This window comes from Maylandia zebra, linkage group LG17 (genome assembly GCF_041146795.1).
Source record: "Maylandia zebra isolate NMK-2024a linkage group LG17, Mzebra_GT3a, whole genome shotgun sequence".
NCBI classification, from domain to species: domain Eukaryota; kingdom Metazoa; phylum Chordata; class Actinopteri; order Cichliformes; family Cichlidae; genus Maylandia; species Maylandia zebra.
The window spans coordinates 4,930,484-4,953,379 of NC_135183.1; the positions used below are offsets into that span (position 1 = coordinate 4,930,484).

The window sequence follows — 22,896 nt, forward strand, 5'->3', positions numbered from 1 at the left end:
AGCAGAACCGGGCGTAAGAGTCAGAAGTGGCCTACGGAAAGCCTCAAGGCACAGTCAAGCAGGGAGAGCCGGAGGAAAGAGGAGGGGGTGGTACGATCCTCCAGGGAGAGGGTAAAGTTCTCAGTTTGGGCTGTGCGCCTTAACGCACAGACGGCGGAGCCTGATCGGGTTCTCGGTGAGGTGAGAGAGCTTGGCTGAGCTTTACTTCCACGGTGACTTTCACTCGCACCGTACACTACACACGAAGGTCCCCCTCTTCCTCTCTGTGTGTGACGCTCTCCGAAGCATCAGGTGAGCGTGCCGGCGCATTTATCGGACTGCACAGGTATGCTAATTAATCCCAAGGTTTCCCCACCCTCTGTGGCTGTGAGGCCACCAATCAGGGCGGGTGAAAAAAGTTTGCGCAAGGGTGAGAGTGTGTGTGTGTGTGTGTGTGCAAAGCACACATACACACACACAAAAACGTGTTCAAGGGATGAGAAGGAAATACTTCTTAATCAATTATGTAAAAAAAAAAAAACAGTGGCTCGTACACAAAAACTGTTTGTCTTAGAAAGTGAATCATAGCAATTATCAGAAGGTTTCTAAAGTCATAAAACAAAGCGCCTCATAGAAGCAACAAATCAATCAGGTCAAACAATCACGAAACAGTGATCCAATGATGACGATCAAATAAAACAAACAAGAACGCAGCAAGAGGACAAAACATTATTCTGTTATAATTATACAATTATTCTAAGTAATCGGCCTGTCTGTCTGTTTGTCAGCAGTCTATTGTCCACAGTTGTTGAGATATCATTTTCAAACTTTGAGTGACGGTAGATACCAACAATAGCTCGAGCTGATTTAATTTAGCTGAAACATCAAGGTCACACCAAATGTGAAAACCAGTAGAAACGTTTTTTATAGATCATCTTCAAACTTCACAGCAATATACTGGCCTTGTGCGACATGAGTACCCAGGCTGAAGAAGCATTTGACCTTGACCTTCATGTTAATGGCCAAGATCAAAGTTGACCTTGAAGAAAAAATTCAGGGAACCATATCGCGTAATATGTCATACAAAAGGCCATCAAGACAGCTGCACAACACTTGTGCAGAGAAGTGACACAGTGTATTTGATTAGATCTTTTCAATATGACATCACAAAAAAATCACACATTGCATTAATATCTTAAAATATCAAGTTTTTAGAGCTTATAGAAGCCAAAGATTTCAGAAAGTTCTGCTCAAGTCATATGGTTAAAGATAATAGCATACAAGGTCAAAGGTCAGTGTCACACAAATTAGGGAAAAAATCTGTGGCTCATATATTAGTATGAATTAGTCATCGGGGGACATAAGCAACAGGCTAATGTCATGTTGTATTAAAAGCATCATAAAGCATCAAAGTGTTAGCATAGCTCTTGACCTTCTGTGGAAATGTCACTGTTGTTCTTTAATGTTTCAAAATGCAAAGTTGGGAGTTTTGCTTTGAAATTGTTTTTGGACAGTGGGTGTGCATAGTCCTAACTTTTGGAACTGCAACATAAATGAGGGGTTAATGGAGAAAAATGTATTTATATAGGTTTAAACTATGTTATTCTGTATGTAACAGAAATCCCTACCACACCAGCAGGTATAAAAACATAACACAGGAGGCCAGTATGGAAACCATTGACGTGTGGCCGCATTCATACACTGCCATCTAGAGGATTCACAGAGTTAATGGCATCAAGTGAAGTTTCTAAACAGCTTTCCTCCACCAGACTCCTGCTGGCCCTGACAATGATGTTAGTGTTTAGCCTATTGCTAATCCAGGTAGAGAAAAACTATATATATGTTTTTTATTTTTGCTGAAAATTTTGACTCTGTTGGGATTAATACAACCTTTATCTTTAAACAGTTATCAAAAGGTAACTGTTATTGTATCTTCTAATATATGAAGAAATAATGAAATGTAATTCATAAAGTAACTTCTATTATAGACAGATAATAATAGTTTAATTTTTTTTTAGTTCTTTGCAACAGTAAAAACAATATTTCTATGAATGTTAAGAATTTAGTACTAAGGGTTCCCAAATCATTTTTCTCTTTTAACAGAAAGGATTTTTAAATCTCTGTTTTAGTAACGCTACAGAGAACAAAAGCTTTTTCTCAGTGAATATGTTTAATCCCAACATGGCAGTTTTCCATCCATTTTCAGTCCTTTAGTATTTTTCTAAGACTGACGCTGTTATTAAGGGTGCTGATGTTTATTAATAGCCTTCGAAAATGTCATGATTTTGTTGAAATCATCCTATTGTTAGGAATATGATCTTAAAACAACAGAAATTGTCTTTGTGGATCCATCTCCATTGCTTGCACCAAACAGTTCACATCTGTGATTTATTGTCATATATATATATATCTTATTGTAGAGTCTAGAGCACGCTGTCGATATTGAAAGTTTTGCCCTGCTGTTGTTTCAATCACATCTTTCTAATAGAATCCAATTTATTCATGTAAACAGGAGTCTTCTTCACACAAAAAGGTTCATTATGTAGTTCCACAGGGCTCCATGTTAGAACCAGTTCTGTTTACATTATGCACGCTTCCCTTAGGCAGTATCATTCAGAGGCATAGCATACATTTTCATGGGTATGTTGATGATACCCAACTCTAGCTATCCATGAAGTCAGATAACACACACCAATTATTTAAACTGCAGGAATGTCTTAAAGACATAAAGACCTGGATGGCCTCTAATTTCCTGCTTCTAAATTCAGATAAAACTGAGGTAAGTGTATTTGGCCCTGAAAATGTTAGAACAATGGTATCTAACTAGATTCCAGTTCTGGGTGGCATTACCTTGGCCTCCAGTAACACTGAGGAACCTTGGAGTCATTTCTGACCAGGATATGTCCTTCAATGCACATTAAACAAATATGTAAGACTGCTTACTTGCATTGACACAATATCTCTAAAATTAGAAACATCCTGTCTCAGAGTGATGCTGATCACTCAGAGTGATTACTTCTAGGCTACACTATTATAATTCTTTATGATCAGACTATCCTATAATATAAATATAAATAAAATATATAAATAAAATAGATTTGAATTAAAATTAAAATTATCCTCATAACAAATCATTCAACAGAAAATATGATAGTAAGGAAACAGTTGCACATCAACAGGCTTTGTATACTCTGAGACCTCTCAGTTGTTCACACCTGCTGCATGTTTATATCACTTTACTTATTAGATATATTAAAGTTTTATGCGGAGCTTCTCTGAAATCCTGCTTATCCAGAGAAGGGGAGCTGTCCACCCTTCTGTGGTGCTGAAGGCTGCTCATTAGCAGCAGTTTGCTTTCAACACATCATTAGTTCGAGGCATGATCAGTACACAACTGTGCTGACTACAGGTTAAATGTTGTGTTTCTATGTATTTATGATAAAATAATAGAATGTTTAAAAAGTAAAGAATATTTCTAATTAAAATAGGAGTAGAGACAGTATATGAAATGTTTAAAATGGATTTAAAAAAATAGGAGGTCTGGTTGAATTTGAATTCATTAAAAAAAAGCCAGGGGCAATTTAAAAAAAAAACTGGAAAACTTCTTCTATGCTGAAAAACCAACTGGTGGACCATCTCACCGCTAATTAGTTTAATTAGTAACATGACTGGGTTTCAGAAGTAACGGTAAAGGAGAAGGGTTCAGGGAATCCACAGAAATCTCTGTACACTCTTCAGTGCAAGAGAAAATTGTAGCATGCAAAGAAAATATACATATGTACACAAGATCCAGAAACAATGCTATCTTCTCTGGGCCTGAGCTCATTTTAGGATGAAGTGAAGATAGAAGTGAAGATTACATGAACACAGGTTTCCACCCAGATGTCTTTTTGATGTCAAAGACATTCTACACATTCGGCATCAGCACAGATTTGTGGTTTTTTTAAAAAAAGGTCAAGTGCTACACTAGTCCTTAACTAGTAAGCCACTTAAAGCAAGACATTTTATCAAAAACAAATGCAACACATAAGACTCCAGCATGTAGAATATCTTAAGTAGTAGCGAGGGAATGAGAAGATTAACAAAAGGTGAGGTTATCGCAGGATCAATGGGCAGGAAGCGCGGAGATATCTTGCCCTTGAAACACAAAGGTGTGGTCAAATACTGTTCACCTGCTGTAGATATTTGTTTTTAGGTCTGCCACTTCTTCCTTTGTCATCCATTTGTCCAGTTTCCCCAGATATCTTCAAGGACACGCTGCAAAACATGCTGAAATATGTCAGTAGTGCTTTGTGATTAACGTTTTTGGTGTAAAAATACTATTTTATGCCAGTGAAACTGTCATCTTTGGCATTTTTCATAGATTTTGCTAAAGATATGGGAACAAGTTGATTTCTGTGATAGGCTACAAGTAACAAGCAGCCCAAAGATATCATTTAAAATTGGTTCTCTGTTATGTGTATGGTTCATACCTTGGGTCGCATGCTTGAATGCTTGAATGTTTTGGTGTTTAGTGGTTTAACAAGAATTTTAAAAAAAATTCTTATGATAATGGTCAGATACAAGGACTGGACTGAAAGAAACTCCAAAGAAAATCTTTTAAAAGTTCAGAAAACTGGAAAACTATAGCTCAAGAGCACTTTAAACATTACAAAAAAGCCTGGAGGATATCAAGAAATGAGGGGTAGCTCAAGACTTTCGTATAGCACTGAAGAAGAAGTAGAAAAACACTGCTTCATAATCTCTAACAAGCATAGAGGTAGTGTTTAAGTGACACACCCGTGTCCAATGTTTAATGAGGGAGGCATCAGCTTTAAAAGTAAATTATATACACTTTAAAAAAATGTAAAAAAGTTCTACATTTAAAACGTTGTGTTTGTACTGTTTTCAGCAAAATATAGGTTTCAATTCTTTGCCAATTGTCGCTTTGTGCTCTCTGATTTCCACCGTTGAACTGCATTAACCTCTGATTGCTACAAGATGGTGCTGTATACCTCCCCAAGGTATGTTTTTGGAGCATTTGGCATGGTTTGTTTTATAGATGGCACTCTTATAGATACACATCCACTGTAAAATAAAAGGTAAACAGAAATGGAATCTAGATTAAGGCTGAACATTTTAATTAATTTATTATTAGAAACAGTTGATATTATATTATGATAATCGAAACTGAGAGCCAAATCCACCTCAGTTCACATGAAATAGTTTGTAGTTTTCACTCAATTCTTTTAAAACGATAAACGTAGTTTTAAAGACATTTATATCAATTTGTGCTCCTATTCATTTTTTATAAATTAAAATGCCTCACTGTCATTAACTCTTCTTAAAACAGCAGCGTCTAATCACTTTTTGTACCAGTTATTACTGGACTCTTACTGCACCCTGCGGTGTAGATCAGACAGGAGTTCAGACACTCTACAGGACTCCAGTCCCCCAGCCTCTCGACGTGTCACTGCAAGTTCACATGTTTATCTGACTGCTTATTTTTAATCTGCCACTGTTACTTCCCTCCCAAATTAACGTCAACGCTGTGGGGAGTCACCCAAAGCTCAGATCTTCCCTTAAATCCTCATCCTACAGATTAGGAAGTGGTTAAGTGTTCCAATCCTGAGAACTAAATTGAGTGTCCAGGTGTGGAAACCAGAGAAGAATCAAAGTGGAAGCATTAACTTTTAACTTCTGATTACAGTGTACATTTAATCATTACATTACATTTAATCTCAGTGTTTTCTCCTCCCTCGTGTATCATGTTTGTCTTTCCCTTCTATTTTACACTCCTTTGGTCTTCAGATGCTGTGATGGTGCAGTTTCCCCCACAGAGATCAATGACTTCTCATCTCATGTGTCACAGTTACCTCAGTGATGGCAAAGCAGAATTTTCAGGCTACACTCCAGCTCTCAACAAGTCAATCAACCAGTGTGGGCAGTACATTTTCCCCCCATTAAATATTAATAAAAAATAACAAATAAAACTAAAAGCACTTCTGTTTAGTCCAAACAAATAAGCCCAATCTTGTGTCACACACGACAATACTTCAGTAACCGCTCAAGGAACCTCTTGTGGGAACTTATTCCCCAGCTGGGCCACAGTTTCTGAACAGTCTATGATTTGAACCAGCAGCTTTGCCCTTCAAATCCCCTCTGTCGTGTTTGACTGCTTCCTTCCTCTGGGGTCAAATGTGGTTTGTCTCAGCAGGAACAGATGCTTCAAGATACAACTGGTTCTCATCAGAAAAAAAAAAAAGAAACTAAAAAAAGAAACACATCATTAATGCCGTAGAAAGATGAATCCAATCAGGGCAGATCTTTTTTTAATCTACAGTTTCCCACTGTGCTGCAGTAAGACCCTGTAAGCTGTTTATCGCTGGGTATGATGATGTTGTGTCTGCGTTATATGCAGTGCAGATAGACTGAAAGTAATGAGGCAGCTTCATTTGGAAGCAGACAGGTCTAGAGCAATATATATATATATATATAATATCATTCTCAATCATAACAAAATCAGTATAAAATATGAACGAAGCCTTTGGTGACATAGATCCACAATCTTGCAACAGTTGGCGACACCTGACTCCTAATCTTATTGCAAGAGTGTTTACAATCTGTCTAAGCTAGGAACCAAATAAAAGACACGAGTCAGGCAGTCTGAGCAATAAGACTTTTTTTCATCTTCAATTAGATTTAATGTCAAAGAAAAGGCACTGAGTAATACTTTAGAGAAGTGATGTCTAAAAAAAATGTTAAACATAAGGAACTGAAGAGCACAGAGGACAGGAATGCAAACAGACATCAGACAGGGAGACGGGACCATAAACAGACAGGGAACTAATAGGGAACGAATGAATAGGAAAACAAAAAGAAGGCAGGCGGTGAATCATAAAGGAGGCAACAACAAAAAACAAAACACACATGCAGGAAGTAAAAACACAATAAGATGCGTGAGCAAATTACTTGTCAAAATAAAACAGGAAGTAAGGAAAAGAGAGGGAATAACTCACACAAAAAAATATGAAGACAAGAAATGAGGGAGAGAAGTCAGAAGGAAACATACTAGGAAACTAGCATGGATTGAGAAAACAGCAGTCAAATATAGCAAACAAAGACCCTCTGTTTTCTATTCACGGCATCCCAGCTTCACTTTCCATTACCAATGGTGAAAGCACATAAGCATGCTGGCCAATATACAAAACTTTCAGTGCTGCAAAGGATGATTTTGGCTTCTTGAGGTCAGCTGAAAAAAATGTTCAGTATAGGAGCTGATAGCAGCTAAACTTTGAGAAAATAGTGCCTGCTTTTATATCCCTACATCAAATTTGTACCTGGATTTCATTTTTTGAAATGAAAACAGAAAATGAAAAAATCTGATCGGTCGGTCTGGTTTCAATGAAAATGGAAGAAAAACAGTCACAACAAAATGACATAACTGCAGGAAAACCTAAATGATAGTATAAGGTCAAATATAGTGTGTAAACAGTGTCTGTCACTTTCAGGAAGGTCCGCTTCCTTTCCGGGTGCTGCTTTATTGTAGGTTTTTATGAATACTCTGCAAATATTAAAATTTACTTCTCTCTTGAGATCTTTTAGCTCTAGTTTGGTCTCCACCTTCTTCCACCTTGGAAGAATTTGAGGCTCATTATCTGTTAAATCCTTTGATAAGACCACAAACACCACAAACAAGTTCCAAGACTCAGATTATCTGAGGTGACGCTAAGCTAAACTAAGCTAAGCTAAGGCAACCAGTGGTTATAGTTCTGTGGTTATACAGGGTGGGCCATTTATATGGATACACCGTAATAACATGGGAATGGTTGGTGATATTAAAGTCCTGTTTGTGGCACGTTAGTATATGTGAGGGGGCAAACTCCTCAAGATGGGTGGTGACCATGGTGGCCATTTAGAAGTCGGCCATCTTGGATACAACTTTTGTTTTTTCAATAGGAAGAGGGCCATGTGACACATCAAACTTATTGGTAATGTCACAAGAAAAACAATGGTGTGCTTGGTTTCAATGTAACTTTATTCTTTCATGAGTTATTTACAAGTTTCTGACCACTTATAAAATGTGTTCAATGTGCTGCCCATTGTGTGGAATTGTCAATGCAACCCTCTTCTCCCACTCTTCACACACTGATTGTCATGGTCCTGGGTCCTTTTGACCCAGGGTTTTGTGTTTTCTATTAGTGTGATTTTTGGTTCTGTTCTTCCTCTGTTTAGTGTTTACTCTGTTCTGCCCGTGTGTTCCTCTATCTAGTCCGCGTTTCTTAGTCTGTGTCCTTGCATGTGTAAGTTCCTGTTTTATTGTGAAGGTCTGCGTCTTAGTGTTTTCAGTTCGCCTCCCTAGTCTCGTCACGTTAATCCCTCCCAGCTGTGTCCCCCACCTGTGTGTAATCTCCCTGTGTTCTCTGTTGTTTAAGTTCTAGTTTTTCCCATTTTAGAGTATTTTCAGTTCTGTTTCTCGCCACCCCTGCTTTGTGTTGTACTCCACCCCTTTGGTTATTAAAGCTCGCTCACAACTACGCAGTCTGCATCTTGGGTCTGTTTATATTTTCACACGGCCTGCCTCGGCACCCCGTGACACTGATAGCAACACCGCAGGAGAAAGGCCAGCACAGGGATCCAGTATCCGTAGTTTCAGGTGCTGCACATCTCGTATCTTGACACCATAGACAATTGCCTTCAGATAACCCCAAAGATAAAAGTCTAAGGGGGTCAGATCGGGAGACCTTGGGGGCCATTCAACTGGCCCACAACAACCAATCCACTTTCCAGGAAACTGTTCATCTAGGAATGCTCGGACCTGGCACCCATAATGTGGTGCTGCACCATCTTGCTGGAAAAACTCAGGGAACGTGCCAGCTTCAGTGCATAAAGAGGGAAACACATCATCATGTAGTAATTTCAAATATCCAGTGGCCTTGAGGTTTCCATTGATGAAGAATGGACCCACTATCATTGTACCCCATATACCACACCAAACCATCACTTTTGTTGTTCCAACAGTCTTGGAGGGATCCATCCAATGTGGGTTAGTGTCAGACCAATACTGGTGGTTTTGTTTGTTAACTTCACCATTCACATAAAAGTTTGCCTCATCACTGAACAAAATCTTCTGCGTGAACTGAGGGTCCTGTTCCAATTTTTGTTTTCATTGAGATCCTCCGAAGGGATGTTCGACTAATGTCAGTCTCCAGTGACATGCGGCGAGTGCTATGCTGTGGGCTCTTGCTGAATGAAGCTAGGACAGCCACTGATGTTTCTTCATTAGTGACAGTTTTCTTGCGTCCACATTTTGGCAAATCCAACACTGAACCAGCTTCACGAAACTTAGCAAGCAGTTTGCTAACTGTAGCATGGGAGATGGGTGGTCTCGTTGGGTGTCTTGCATTGAGATCTGCTGCAATAACCCAGTTACTGTGTTCACCAGATATCAACACAATTTTGATCCGCTCGCGTGTTAACCTCTTCGACATGTCAATGGCTGTGAACAAAGAGAAACTTGTAAATAACTCATGAAAGAATAAAGTTATGTTGAAACCAAGCACACCATTGTTTTTCTTGTGACATTACCAATAAGTTTGATGTGTCACATGGCCCTCTTCCTGTTGAAAAAAAAAATTGTATCCAAGATGGCCGACGTCTAAATGGCCACCACCCATCTTGAGGAGTTTGCTCCCTCACATATACTAATGTGCCACAAACAGGACTTTAATATCACCAACCATTCCCATGTTATTACGGTGTATCCATATAAATGGCCCACCCTGTAGTTTTGTGTAAGCACCCCTGACATTCAAAGCAGGCATTAATAATTTAAACCTTGGGTGCTAATTCAATTTCAACACTATATAGTAATTCGCCTCCTGTACTGTTGTCATGAACTGAGACATTAGCTATAGCCACCCTTAAAAACCTTTTTTTCTGCTTTTTAACCTGCTTTTGGAGAGTCCTACATTTGAAGAGCTTTAGCTTCATTTTTTAGCACTTTAAATGTAGATTTTAATCATTTTGAGTTTCTGCAATCTACAATGTGTTTGTTTTTGTACAAGCAGCTGGGTATACTAATCTGCTCCTTTCATTGGAAATAATGAGCTGAATGAATTCACTCGTGGGTGCTGCCAGCATACACTGTTTGAAAGTTAGAACTTTTTTGCAGTCTAATCTTTAACAGTATTATCAGAAGCTGTGACAATTAAGACAAACTTTACATATGAAGGCTTTAATATTAAGTTTAAAAAATACAAAAACCGTTAAAAAAAAGACTCAAACAAGAAACAGTGTTGCACATTAGATCTGAACGATTCGATTAACATGGAGTAATATGTGTAATTCAAACCACTAAGTCCTTTATTAAACAGAAAGAGTCAAGTCCAAATCTAACTGTTACTTTTGGTTCGAAATCTATTTTAATGCGTGGCCATAAAACCAAAACAATGAGCAAAAATGCTCTGCACTGTGGGAGAAAGCTGCAAAATTGGGTGGCTCTTAAGATGATGTCATAACATTCCCACATAAAGCTATTTGACATTTAAATTCAAAATAAAATATAAACTATCAGACGCTGACGTTTTTATAAATATATATATCCATGTGATGCAGTGACAGAATACATAAGAATGTATACAACTGCTTGAACATAACAGCTACAGACAGACAGAAATGAAAACACACAGAGAAACACGAAAACGTGAGTGTTCTGTTTCTCTATTATATAACAGTATTTAATGTGCTCTAAGATGTCGCATTAGGGATTAGGCTGATAGTGACTGTGCTGCAGATTGTCTCCGCCTCAGTGTATACGCACACAGACAGACTTCTAATGTTTAATATTCCTCATACTAACCACACTGTACATGCAGGCAGCTTTATTATTCATCAGAGCAAAATGAGGCTTCTCTCTCTGGTTGATAAGCTGGAGTTTTTATGTTGTGATGTTCCACGCTCTCCCAGACATCAAAACTTAAGACTGATGTTCGCAAAAACTGGGAAATCTGGTGTTAATATTCTAGCTTTTTAAGAGAAACAGCCAGTGCGAGGAGGATGAATGCTTTAAAATTAGTATGCTGCTTTTTAGCTATTTCTATAGCTACTTTTTGGTTTGTTTGTTTTTGATTTTGATTTTGATTTAAATAAAAACTGTGATCACAAAACTCCCCAAAATTAGTTATTATGTACTAAATCAGAGAGTCAAACGCTGCTGTTCTGTCAAATGCCCTTGGTGTTGCAACTTATATACATAAACTGTCCTTTTGCATCAGTGCTTTTAGTGCATCAGTACCAATATTAGATCATGGCAGATTATCTTCCTCTTTTGAGGTGTGATATAGTTCACAGTTGGTGATACGGTGGTAGCAGAGTAAAGTCAGCCAGTAAAGTGTGGTTCTTTTGGAAGCCTTGTGTTTTTTGCATGTTTTTATCTAAGTTTTTCCATTCATTTTCACTCACACATTGGTAAGATTTTAATGCAAGGAATTACTTCCTTAGATTGTTGTTTGATTATAATAGTATAACTGTGCATGTTTAAAAATGCCAAGTTGTTTTTTTGTAATCTTCTATATGTGACAACGTAGCAGCAAGATCCTACTGATGACTCTGCTCCAATTTACTGCTCTCACTACTGAGACATAGCCAGGTGATGCCAAGGGATAGCTTGTGTCATGAGACACAGCTTTGACAAAACACCAGCATTTGACGCCCTGGGAATGAGAAAGAGCTGGGTAGTAACAGTGTCCTACCCTGTGTTTTATGGCAGATGGCAAACAGTGTTAACTTGCAATACCTCCAGCCACTGTGTTGGAGTGTTAAATAGTTACTGACACTGGATTATTTTTGACATTATTATATTTGTATGAAGGCACATTAAACTTTGTCATCAAAAATCCTAAACTGATTATTGTCTTAGTCAGTAGGCGAATAGTAGTGATTTTATTCAACCGTATCAAAGGTGTCACTGAATCTTACTATACCGCTGAAAGAAGACATGTCAATAAACATGTTTGGCTTAAAAGTGTGAACATGTCGTGAACATCTGTCACCTCCCCTTGCTATCCATGTCTGTCGCTTCTTAACCCAGCTGACTTTCAGTTTCCTCTTTGTGCTTTTCTCCTCTTTTTAAAGCAATCCAGCTGATTGCATTCAACATCCAACCTCCTCACTCACAGTGTAACATGCTGAGTAAATGCTGATAGTCTGTTCAGGCTGTTGGCATGAGATATACAGTGCTGTGAAAAAGTATTTGCCCCCCTTCCTGATTTCTTAGTTTTTTGTATATATATCACACTTGTTTCAGATCGTCAAACACATTTTAATATTAACCAAACTAAAATAACCAAACAAGTGATTGATTGATTGATTGATTGATTGATTGATTGATTGATTGATTGATTGATTGATTGATTGATTGATTGATTGATTGATTGATTGATTAGACAGCCTGGTGATTATTAGGTTTGGGTGTGGCTAGTACAATTGGACTCCTTTTACTCAAGCTGTGGTTAAGTTAAGTCGTGATTTAACATGGCAGTAAGTATTTTTTCACTTAGGGCCTGGCAGGTTTAAGCTTGTTTCCTGACATAAATTAGATAATTGTTTAAAAACTGCACATTGTATTTGTTTGGGTTATGAGTCACTTATATTAGAACATGTTTGATGTTCTGAAGCATTTAACTGTGAGCAAAACAAGAAATCAGGAGAGGGAATGCAGAGTACTAAAAAATACTTTCTCATTGCATTTATTATTGAATTTGTTAAGCATTAATGTGGTAATTATTTATAGATGTTCAAAAAACACAGCAAGGAGCACATTATACATAATCTGATCAAACTGTGCTTAAGTCAGTGAGAGTAGAAACCTGAGTGTGAACTTTTTAAACAAACCATACTTGTTTGGAAGGGTTTACATACTGCTTCACTGAATTTTGTCTTCTTTTTTGTTAAATAAATAATGAGCTGGCATGCTATGCAGTTTTGCTCGTAGTTTTATTTATGTAATTTTATGACTGGATGTTTTTCAAGTATTTTATTAGCCTGTTACTTAGCATATCAGCATATCCTCATTGCACCAGTGCAGTTTATCAATGCATCTTGCAAGCTAGCAGAGGCTAGCTAGCATCCAGACGCGTTACTGTAATCCGATTACTTTTTTCAAGTAACGAGTAAAGTAAGGGATTACTATTGCAAAAACGGTAATTAGATTACCGTTACTTTCCCGTAGGAACGCTGCATTACTGCGTTACAAAAACCGTGATTTTTTTGCGAGAAGGTCTCATGACAGTGACGTAAGCAAGTGCGTCGTTTGTGACAACAGCTGTGTGCAGATCAACAATATCCAGTGCGGGAGAGAGTATGAGCGTGCAGCGTTTAAAGCGTGGAAGTACTGACCTTACTAAAAACATTAGCGTCCGTTGTGCGTGGGAAGGAAACTTCTTTTTAAAGCGAAAAACCCCCCTAAACTTCCAAGCAAGCACCGAGTGCGCAACGACGTAATGGGAAATTCACAGAGAAACTCGCGGATTCTTCAACTGACCGCTGCGGCACACCTGCACCAGGGTAAACCTCCGCCTACGCCACTCCTGCTTTACAGGTGAAAATAGAGCAAAAGGACCGCTAGTCTTTGACTTTATTTATTTTCTGCTGTGTTTTACTTGCATCTATTTGAAAGAGTGAGTGTAAACACAAAAAATTTTTTTGCTTGATGCATGAAGTGAAAAGATTAAAACTAATAAAACAAGTTTAAAAAAGAGACTTTTCCATTTGATTACATTTTGTATGATGGATTATGTAAAAAAAGTAGAATTGGGCTGAAAGATCTATCGCTTTATCACCTATTCAGGTTGTAAATCGTGTTTTTAAAAAGTAACTAAGTAATTAATTACTTTTGAAAATAAGTAATCAGTAAAGTAACGGGATTACTTTTTGGGGGAAGTAATCAGTAATTAGTTACTGATTACTTTTTTCAAGTAAGTTGACCAACACTGATACAGACAAAGGAACTTCTCAGTCCAAAAGGCCAACACAGTAGTGGCCAAAACGCTAATGCTGAAGCTTCAAAATATACAATCTAGGATCAGTGGGTGACTCCATCAGTTTTTTTTATTGTCTATGTTCTTAACTTGTAAAACTTAAGGGTTTTCCAGCTAGCAGTTAATTTTTGGTTCGGTGCTGAGCATGTGGTATATAGTGGGCTCCCAAGAGCTTTTCAAGCCTCAAAATTAGGTAAATGAAATGAGCTGTGTGTCTAAATACCACAACAGCCCCTTTTCCATTATTACCTACTTGAATCGACTCGCCATGGTTTGCCACGGTTTTCAGGGTTTATCATTAGGTCATAGTACCTGGTACTGTCATGGGTGTATACTAGAAGGGAAACTGGACGAGCAGCAAGGGATGATCACGGAAGCAGAAAGACAAAAAACCCGGTTAAAATAGTTAAATAAAAATAAATACACTTTATTTACAGCATAAAAATACCCTGACCAGGGAAGAGAATTTTTTTTAAAACATAAAACTCAGCACAATAAAAGTCCAAAAGGTCCTCAGTCAGTGAGCTAAAGTCCCAAGGGTCCCAATCAGGCTCTGCAACACTTCTTGGCCGTTAAGGGTCCGCCGAGTCCACCAGTGGGAGCCAGGCTGACAGCGTCCTCCGTCGTCTCCTCGCCATTCCACACCACCTTCCACCCGCGAGGGCAAAGCTCCAAACTCTGCCTGCCACTGCTCCGTGCCTTTAGTGTTTAGCTGCCATCAACTGGACCCTCTCTCTTCTCCTGCTGTCGCGCCCTTCCGCCAATTGCCACCCCACGGCTCTCACTGCCTTTGCCAGCTATGTTTCCCTTTTCCGACCAACAACAAGGGAGGCCTGATTGATTGCCGTCCTCTATGCCCTCCAGGTGTATCTAATTAGTTAGGGAAAGCAGGGGGGAGGAGTCTCTCCAGAAGAAGTCCCAATAAATACAGTAAAAGCATGCAAAAAAAGAAAAATACTCTTATCATCAAACACAACAAAGCATGCAACAACCAGTAAAGAAAAATCCTTCTGCCCTAGATGGCAGTACCAGGTACTAAGATAGTACCTGCTCAGCCAGAGTTCCTAGCAGGTACTAACATGTGACGTTCTCAGACTGCATGCCACAGACTGGCTGGTCAGTAGTTTCACTCGATTGTGAGAGCATCTCATTCAGGAAAATCAAAACCGCCTGGTATATCTTTGCCACGAAGTCCACTTTTGTTGTATCGTTCATTAATTACATCGTGGGATGCTAGGACGTTTCTATGACAATGACCACGCACATTAGGAGGTACTCAATTGTAATGGAAAACCAGTCGATCCGAGTAGCTAATATTGGAAAAGGGGCTTAAGGCGCTCCTTATAGCTAAGGGGAAACTACAATGAGAGCTCAGTGTCCCTTCCTATGAAAAATCTCTTTAATGTTACACATAAAGTATTTGTTTTTGCTTTTATTGACATTTATTTGAAAAGAGACCATGTACATTATTAACACAAATGCCCCCCATTGGATGCATTGTACCAGAGTTAGCTTAAAGCTAACTCTGCTTTAAGAGTTAGCTTAAAGCTAACTCTGCCATCCCTTGGTGGGTTACATGAAGATGATAACAAAAATGTCAAATCAAAAGTATATTGCTGACTACATTTTTAAAGTAGAAATTCACATATCACATATTATATAACATGCTGCTATTGAGAAGAATTTAAACATTCACTGTGTTTGAGTTTTCTGCCAGCATTTTAGTTCACACTTGCATTAGAGGTTAAAGCTCAAACCTGAAGCCACCTTTTCTCTGTTCTAGCCACATTTTGTGATTTATGCCAGCAGCACTTTTCCCATAAAAACCTGGTCTTGTTCAGCTATAATTTGATGGCTTAAAATAAAACCTTGGATCAGTCCTTTGAAGCCATCCCTGTGTCCATTTTGGCAAAGCTGTAGCTGTAAATAATGTAGTTTGCAGCAGCGGAGCCTAGTGAGCCCCCATTTACTGGCCGAACATTTGATAGATGGCAGTTTTCGCAGGCTAAAAGGGCCAGATCACTCCATCGTTCTTTCTTTTTCAATCTCTTGCCGTCTTTCTCTCTCCCACTGCTTTCCTCCTCGCTCTCATGTCATCGCTCACTCTGTCCGCTCCTCTCTTGCTTTTTGATCCTCTCAGACTCTACCTCCTTTCCTTGCTCTACACATCTTGTTCTCTCTCTGTCTCATTCTCCTATTTTTGGTCCCAGCTGCATCAATAATTCATATCTTTGCATGGACTTTCTGACTTGAGAGCTATCAACAAGAGCTATCAGGGTCATCATGTTACACCTGTGACATACGCTGTCCCACATGAGGATGCATGCACACACACACACACACACACACACACACACACACACACACACACACACATACAGTTAAACACAAATGGACGATAGTGCACACATTTAGTGACGCAAGAGAAGGCAGTCAGGTACTCAAGTCACGTTTTTGATCACATGAATGCAGCAAAAAAGATAATCAGAAACAGTGATGATAAATTAATGAGCAGAGAAACTCAGTTTTGGACTAAGGCATCAAACTCACCTCACAGGCTTCAGTGTCTTATTGAAATAAAGCCTTGTGCACTGTGTCACCAAAACACATCCTCCTTGTTGTGATTTGAACATGCCTGATGCTCACTGTTCATTTCTGTGAAAGAGTCAACAACTGGTGAGTTATTGGGGAACGGTGACATATTGTAAGATAGTCACAGGCTGACCTGGGAGTATAATGCCAAACAAGTGTGTACTTTCTCAAACCTTGCTTGAAGATAGCAAGACACAGTGCATGCTAGATAATTTCTTACACTGCTGTCACCAAAGCTTCAAATCTGCCTCACGGGGTAATCTAGGGCTACTATTTTTGGATTGACAGACAGTTTTCACGGCTGGATGCTGGGCTGAGTTCCTGACTTCAGTGAACACAAGAAAAGGCTTATCTTATCTTGCAAGGCTACAAACATGTGATAAAATGTCTCTTTAATATTTTGAATAAAATCCATCAAATAGGGTGCAAATCAGCCTGCTAGACTTGCTGTTTGACATGAAGGTGCAAAATTTAGAAGGTGTGCATTCTTAATAATGGATTGGATTTATATAGCACTTTTCAAGGCACCCAAAGCGCTTTACAATTCCACTATTCATTCACTCTCACATTCACACACTGGTGGAGGCAAGCTACGGTTGTAGCCACAGCTGCCCTGGGGCAGACTGACAGAAGCGAGGCTGCCATATCGCACCCCTCTGGCCAACACCAGTAGGCAAGTAGGGTAAAGTGTCTTGCCCAAGGACACAACGACCAGGACAGAGAGCCCGGGGATCGAACCGGCGACCTTCCGGTTACAGATACGCTTCCCAACCCCCTGAGCCACGGTCGCCTTCTTAGATCTACTCATCTCTCCCTTTTCTGCTGTAGGTTTGCTGACACATTCATGTGTGTCTCTCCAGCATAAGCCAGCTAACCATAGCAGCTCCCCTTCCTGTCAGGAGCCCTCTTTAATCTGAATTGACATTATGAGACCTTTGCTGAACAAAAAGCTGGACCTCACTTCAAATCTTCGTATAGCTAATCTCACCTTCTGATTTGACCATCTGTCTCTTAAAACTGTTTTAAGGTGATGAAACTGTCAGAAACTGTCACGGCCTGGGGGTTCAGCTGGTCGCTGATCAGCTGTCTCCCCCTCTTTTTCTCTAGTCCTCTCTCTCTCTCTCTTCTCCGCTTTCTCGCCAGGGCTGAACTCATTATGGGTTCACGCCCTTGGCCCACGGCCTCGGAGGAAGAAACACCTGTGCCTTATCAGTGTGGTATTTAAGAGGGGAAGCAATGGCTGTTCTTCGCTGGATCGTTGCGAGAATCGCGTCAGTGAAAGTCGAGCGCCCCAGCAAGTATTTTCCCATGCAGTGTATGTGTTCAGCATTTAACAAGCGTCTCTTTGTGTACAGATTCCCTGGACTGTTCCCCGGGTGTGCGAGTGGATTCGTGTCTGGATTGTGTGGAGTGAGACGAGTGTGTTCCCCTGGATTTTCCCCGGAGCCCTGCCCCCCTCACCTTTTGTACATAGCACTGCCTCATATCTGTGTATATACTCTCTTTGGACATTGTTCTGCAATAAATTTCCTTGTGTGCATCATCCCCGGAGTCCAGCGCGTGAGTCCACCCCGTACGTCGTGACAGAATCACAACAATGGGGAAAAAAGAAATTCAAATTAAATTCAAAGTGCAAAGAGAAAATTTGAAACAGAAAACAAACTCAGTTCTCCTGTGTTTAAGATGTTTTGTCAGCCCGTACATCCACCCCAACCTCCTCCCTAAGCAGACTTTGTGGTTCTATAACCCCTAGTTTTTCCTTCTCCCAGTTTCTATAGGCACTAATAAATCTAACAGTTGGTCCAGTGAACCCAGGATTAATATTATTGAAGGACAAGGTAAGAAGAAAAGGTGGCCAAACTTAAAATTGCCAATGCGGCAGATTTACCAAGCAAAGAAATTGCATAAAATTGCAGCAAAATAGTGTGTTAGCACAATCACCAAATAGTACTTATAGGTTTGCTTAGTTTTACAGGGGATTTACAAAAGTTGTGCTCTTTTCCAAACACAGGTGCAATCAGTTCATTTCAACATCAAGTGCAAAAAATAAGAATTGCTTTTTTTCTGTGGTAAAGATTGGTGCAATCAGCAGCAAACTGCGTGTCGCAAACATTAGTAAATCTTTTTGCGGGCTTCATTTAAATATTCTCCTCCCTGCAGTTTTGTGCTGTCACTTCATTCTCTTTGTAAATACCCACAGTATTTTTTTACACCAAACACCATCGGTGCAACGTGTTGGTAAATCTGTCCCGTAGTCAGTCAAGTAGTCTGCTAACACCTGCTGTGCAGAGATACTGGTAGACTTGACCTGAGGTGTCAGCCATTCTATGTTGGGCCATGAGCTAAATCAAGTATTTGTTCTCTGTGCCACTTGGTGTGTTTCACTGCCTATGTAGTCGATATGTTTGAGTTTGTTGCAGGACCTTGTGTTTATGCAGTCAGACTTTCTAACCACATACTGTATGGGATAAAAGTTCCAGGCTTTCCATTCTTTTTTTCTGCCAAAAGCTCTGGAAGCTTTAACTTCTCTTAGCATGGTGTAGTCTAATCTCCAGCTTGCAATCTCCTAGCTGGCTGTCATCGAGTAGCGAATAATCATCAGTCTGAATCGTTTAATGTAAACACCAATATTCAATGCTCCATGCATGCAACCTGCAAGAGGGTGAGAGGGGCAGAGAGGGAAAGAGCAGCCACCAGGAATATCAGGACTTAAGGCTGCATGAGTTACAGCTCAGCACGGCTCAGCGAGTGAGTTACTGTTATGCAAGAGCTCAGTCAGCCCAGCTGGAGATCAGGGAGAGAGAGAGAGAGAGAGCAGCAGCAGTCCGAGTGAGAGCACAAGCAAGTAAGCCGAGAGACGGCGAAGAGCAGGCTGGAGAGAAAACAGCAGCAAGTGAGCAGAGAGCAGGCAGATTACAGCTGGATCTACTACACATGCATACACGAACACACTTATATACACGCTGTCACGATCCTTTCTTCTGTCTCATGCCTCTATGCAGAGCAGCAGCATCATGAGAGGACACACAGAGGGAGTTTACCTCTCTTCACCAAGGGAGTAAGGAAAAGAAGAGAGGAGAGGAGAAGACTGAAGAAAGCAAGACAGAGAAAAAAGGAAAGAAAGAAGAAAACTTTCCTCTACAGGATCTTTCCTCCACGTTTTGAGACTTACCATGAGGCTCTGAATTCTCTTCCTCTCTCATAGCTCTTCTTCAGTAGCTGAACCCATGTCTCTAAAAGTGGCAGCCACCAGTAAAAGTGCCAGCACCCACCTCTTGATGCTGCTGTGCCCCCTGCTCTGTGCTCTGGTCCCTGCTGGAGGCTCCACACTGAGCCCCGAGGACTCGCGGAGCACTGCTGCCACGTTGCTGCCAGAGGACTTGACCGGCACAACAATACAACTCCAGCCAGACCTGCAGACTGAAGCCCAGACACCAACAGAGGCACAGACAGAAGCACAGACAGAGGCTCTGACAGATATGCAGACCCAGGGTGTCACCAGCAATTATACAGGTTGGTCTAATGCCTTACTTTTACTTTTACTTTTACTGTTTTCACTGCTTCAATATTTCAGTGTGCATGAGGGGCAAATGGTCATTCTTGCTTATTAGCAAAACATTTTGAGGAGGATGACTGAGTGCCAAAGCTGAATCTATGGAAAGACTGAAATCCCACACTGAATAAAACATTCATACAAATAAGACAAGCAGCAACAACAAACAGTGTATTAAAAAGTCAATTTAGTCTTTTTTTAAAGTCTAACCCTTTACACATAATCCAGGAAAATTGCAAAAACTGTGAAAAAAGGACCACAATAACAACATAACACAGTATGCATAAAAATCCAGGTAAATGGGGTATTTACAAAAACACTACAAAAAGATTTTTGCATATCTACCTCCTCTCCAGTCAACCTCACTATGGTTTTATCTGGTTCCTTACCTGAACTCAACCTAAGCACAAAAACCACAACAACAGCAACAAGAATTCTCTAAGATCATTTTATTTAAGCAACACTGCATTTTATCTACAAAAGTGTCTTTGAAAGTACCTAAAAGTCCAGTGGACTTGTGTTTTATGCAGTGCTTTACTTGTGTTTTATCCTTTGCTTAAAGCTGGTTTGAAATTTTCAGCTTGAGCACCCATAGAAAAAAAGCAACTTACTCGCTCTGAAAGCTTCCACTTTGTCTTTCAGTTCACTCACAAGAAAGATGTAAAAAAAAAACAGAAAGAAACCAAAACAAAATAGAACAGGCATGTTATCACTCTGGCTGTTATAGTGGATGAGTGTGCCTCTCAGTCATTTGGACTGTTTATGAAGGCCTGCCTTTACTTTTGATTTATAGTAAATCCTTCTGTTTGCAGTTAAGTAAGCTTGCAGTTTTGTAATCGTGCGAACATTTGGCAGCACAAGTACATGCAAGGACACACGTGTAAAAGGAGCAAGACCCCCGTACAGAACAGAGCAGGCTTCAGTCACAAGAAATCTGACAATAAGTCAGATAAACAATACATAAGCTGTGAAAGATGCGGCTTGCAGATTTGCAGCAAATGTTGGCAGGATAAAACAGCCTAAACCTCTCATGTCTAAATTATCATCAGTGACAACTGTAACCAATCAGGATAAGTTGTTCTCCCCAGTTAAGAAAATAATCATTGTCACATACATCAAAAACTACTGTTTCTTTCAATGAAAGTCTGTTATTGCTTTCTCCAAAACGTAGAACGGGTTAGGGTTAACAGCTATGATGGCTTAAGTCTCAGAGGATTACCACAGCCACTATGAGATTTGTTAATTGGATGCGTGGTAGTGTACCAGCTGAGCCATTAGCAGTTGTGGGCTGACATTAAGATTGGCAGATCTGCCCGGATTGTTTGGGGTGGACTTTGTGGCCTGCTGCAACTAACAGTGTGCTCAGTTTGATTATTAGCATGAGCTGGTATACAATAAGCAGATAGTACCCTCTTGTTTTGTGCAGGAAGCTGAAACTATTGTGTTTTTAGGGTCTAGTAGGTGCTTCCAAAACACGAGGCGTTTTGAGTGACACAATTTATATATAAGTCATTTAAATGCAATCCAGTTAGCCACGTAAATGGCAGCTCTAACGTTAGCGCTCACATTTACCAAATAAAAGACAGAAAAATGAACCAGCAGTAAAAACCTGACTTTATTAAACCTATGTGTAACAGAGGAAATACAATGTGATTTTGACTTGGCAGACCTAAATATAAAAATGTATAACAGTCATTTTTTTCAACTTGTTAGGCATCCATCACACTATGGAGCAATTTAGAGAGAAAAAACAAACAAGCTCAAACAGCATTAGAAGGAAATAAAAGGCTACAGCAAGAGATGCTGTTGGATTACATCACTGCAGAGCTCATATGAGCAACGTGGAAAGCAAACAGAGAAAAAAAATGGTAGCTTCCATGGGATCCCTGAAATGTTTGGTGTGAAACAACTTTAATATTATCAGTAAACGCAAATCCGTAAATGTAAGCAACAACTCTGTCATGCAAAGAGGAAAAAAAGCCATTCAAAAAATAAATGCTGCTGTCTCCTGTCAGCTTTATATACAGTACTACAGTCTTATGAGATAAGTGGAAAAGTTTCATGTCCTGTGATTCTACTTGGAACTCATGGATGCCACAGCTTCTGTGGTAAAAAGGAGGTGAGGTCTAATAGTGCACCGAGCATGAGCAACACACATCTGCGAAGGCACTATCAATGAGTAGCAGACAATATGTTGCCATCCATTTTCAGGAAAAGGCTTGCCTATTTGAGCAAGATAATATCAAACCATAGTATGCACGTATTCCAAAAATATTATTTTAAATAAAAGAAAAAAAAACACAAAATACCAAGTTTCAACATTTCATATACGATGTAGTTGGATTATGATTTGGCAGACAGCTACACTTGCAGCATGTTTAAGTACAAACTGAGGGTTTCCATGTCTGGCTCTCTGATGCCTCTTTGGCAGCGGTCCCCAACCTTTTTTGCGCCACGGACCGGTTTATGCCCGACAATATTTTCTTTAAGGTGTCGCGGATAAATACAGCAAAATAAAACTAGTACCGGTACCGAAAAAAAGAAGATTTATTCATAACACATGTGAAAAGACCCAGGAAAACCGATAAAAACGATAACAAAATAACGCTAAAAACCCTGAAAACCATACATTACACACCCGAGCCTCAACTCTCGCGGCCCGGTACAGAAGTGTAAGTGGGTGCTGTGTGAGGCGGCAGGTGATGCAGTTAAAGAAAGTTCATTATGTCCACGCTGGAGCAGCTCATCCTGAAG

General features: G+C 39.7%; 1 protein-coding gene across 3 annotated transcripts in view; it reads left to right on the top strand.

The window, feature by feature from the left end:
* Positions 1-182: 182 nt before the first annotated feature.
* Positions 183-22,896, top strand: part of zgc:162331 (uncharacterized) — a 38,636-nt gene continuing 15,922 nt past the window's right edge. The window contains exons 1-2 of one of the 3 annotated variants that reach the window (XM_004568863.5): positions 183-291; positions 19,592-20,102. In XM_004568863.5, the coding sequence (XP_004568920.1) occupies positions 19,817-20,102 (286 nt within the window). In that variant the 5' untranslated portion in view covers positions 183-291; positions 19,592-19,816. The other 2 variants (XM_012924015.3, XM_076875857.1) reach the window with 2 other exon arrangements.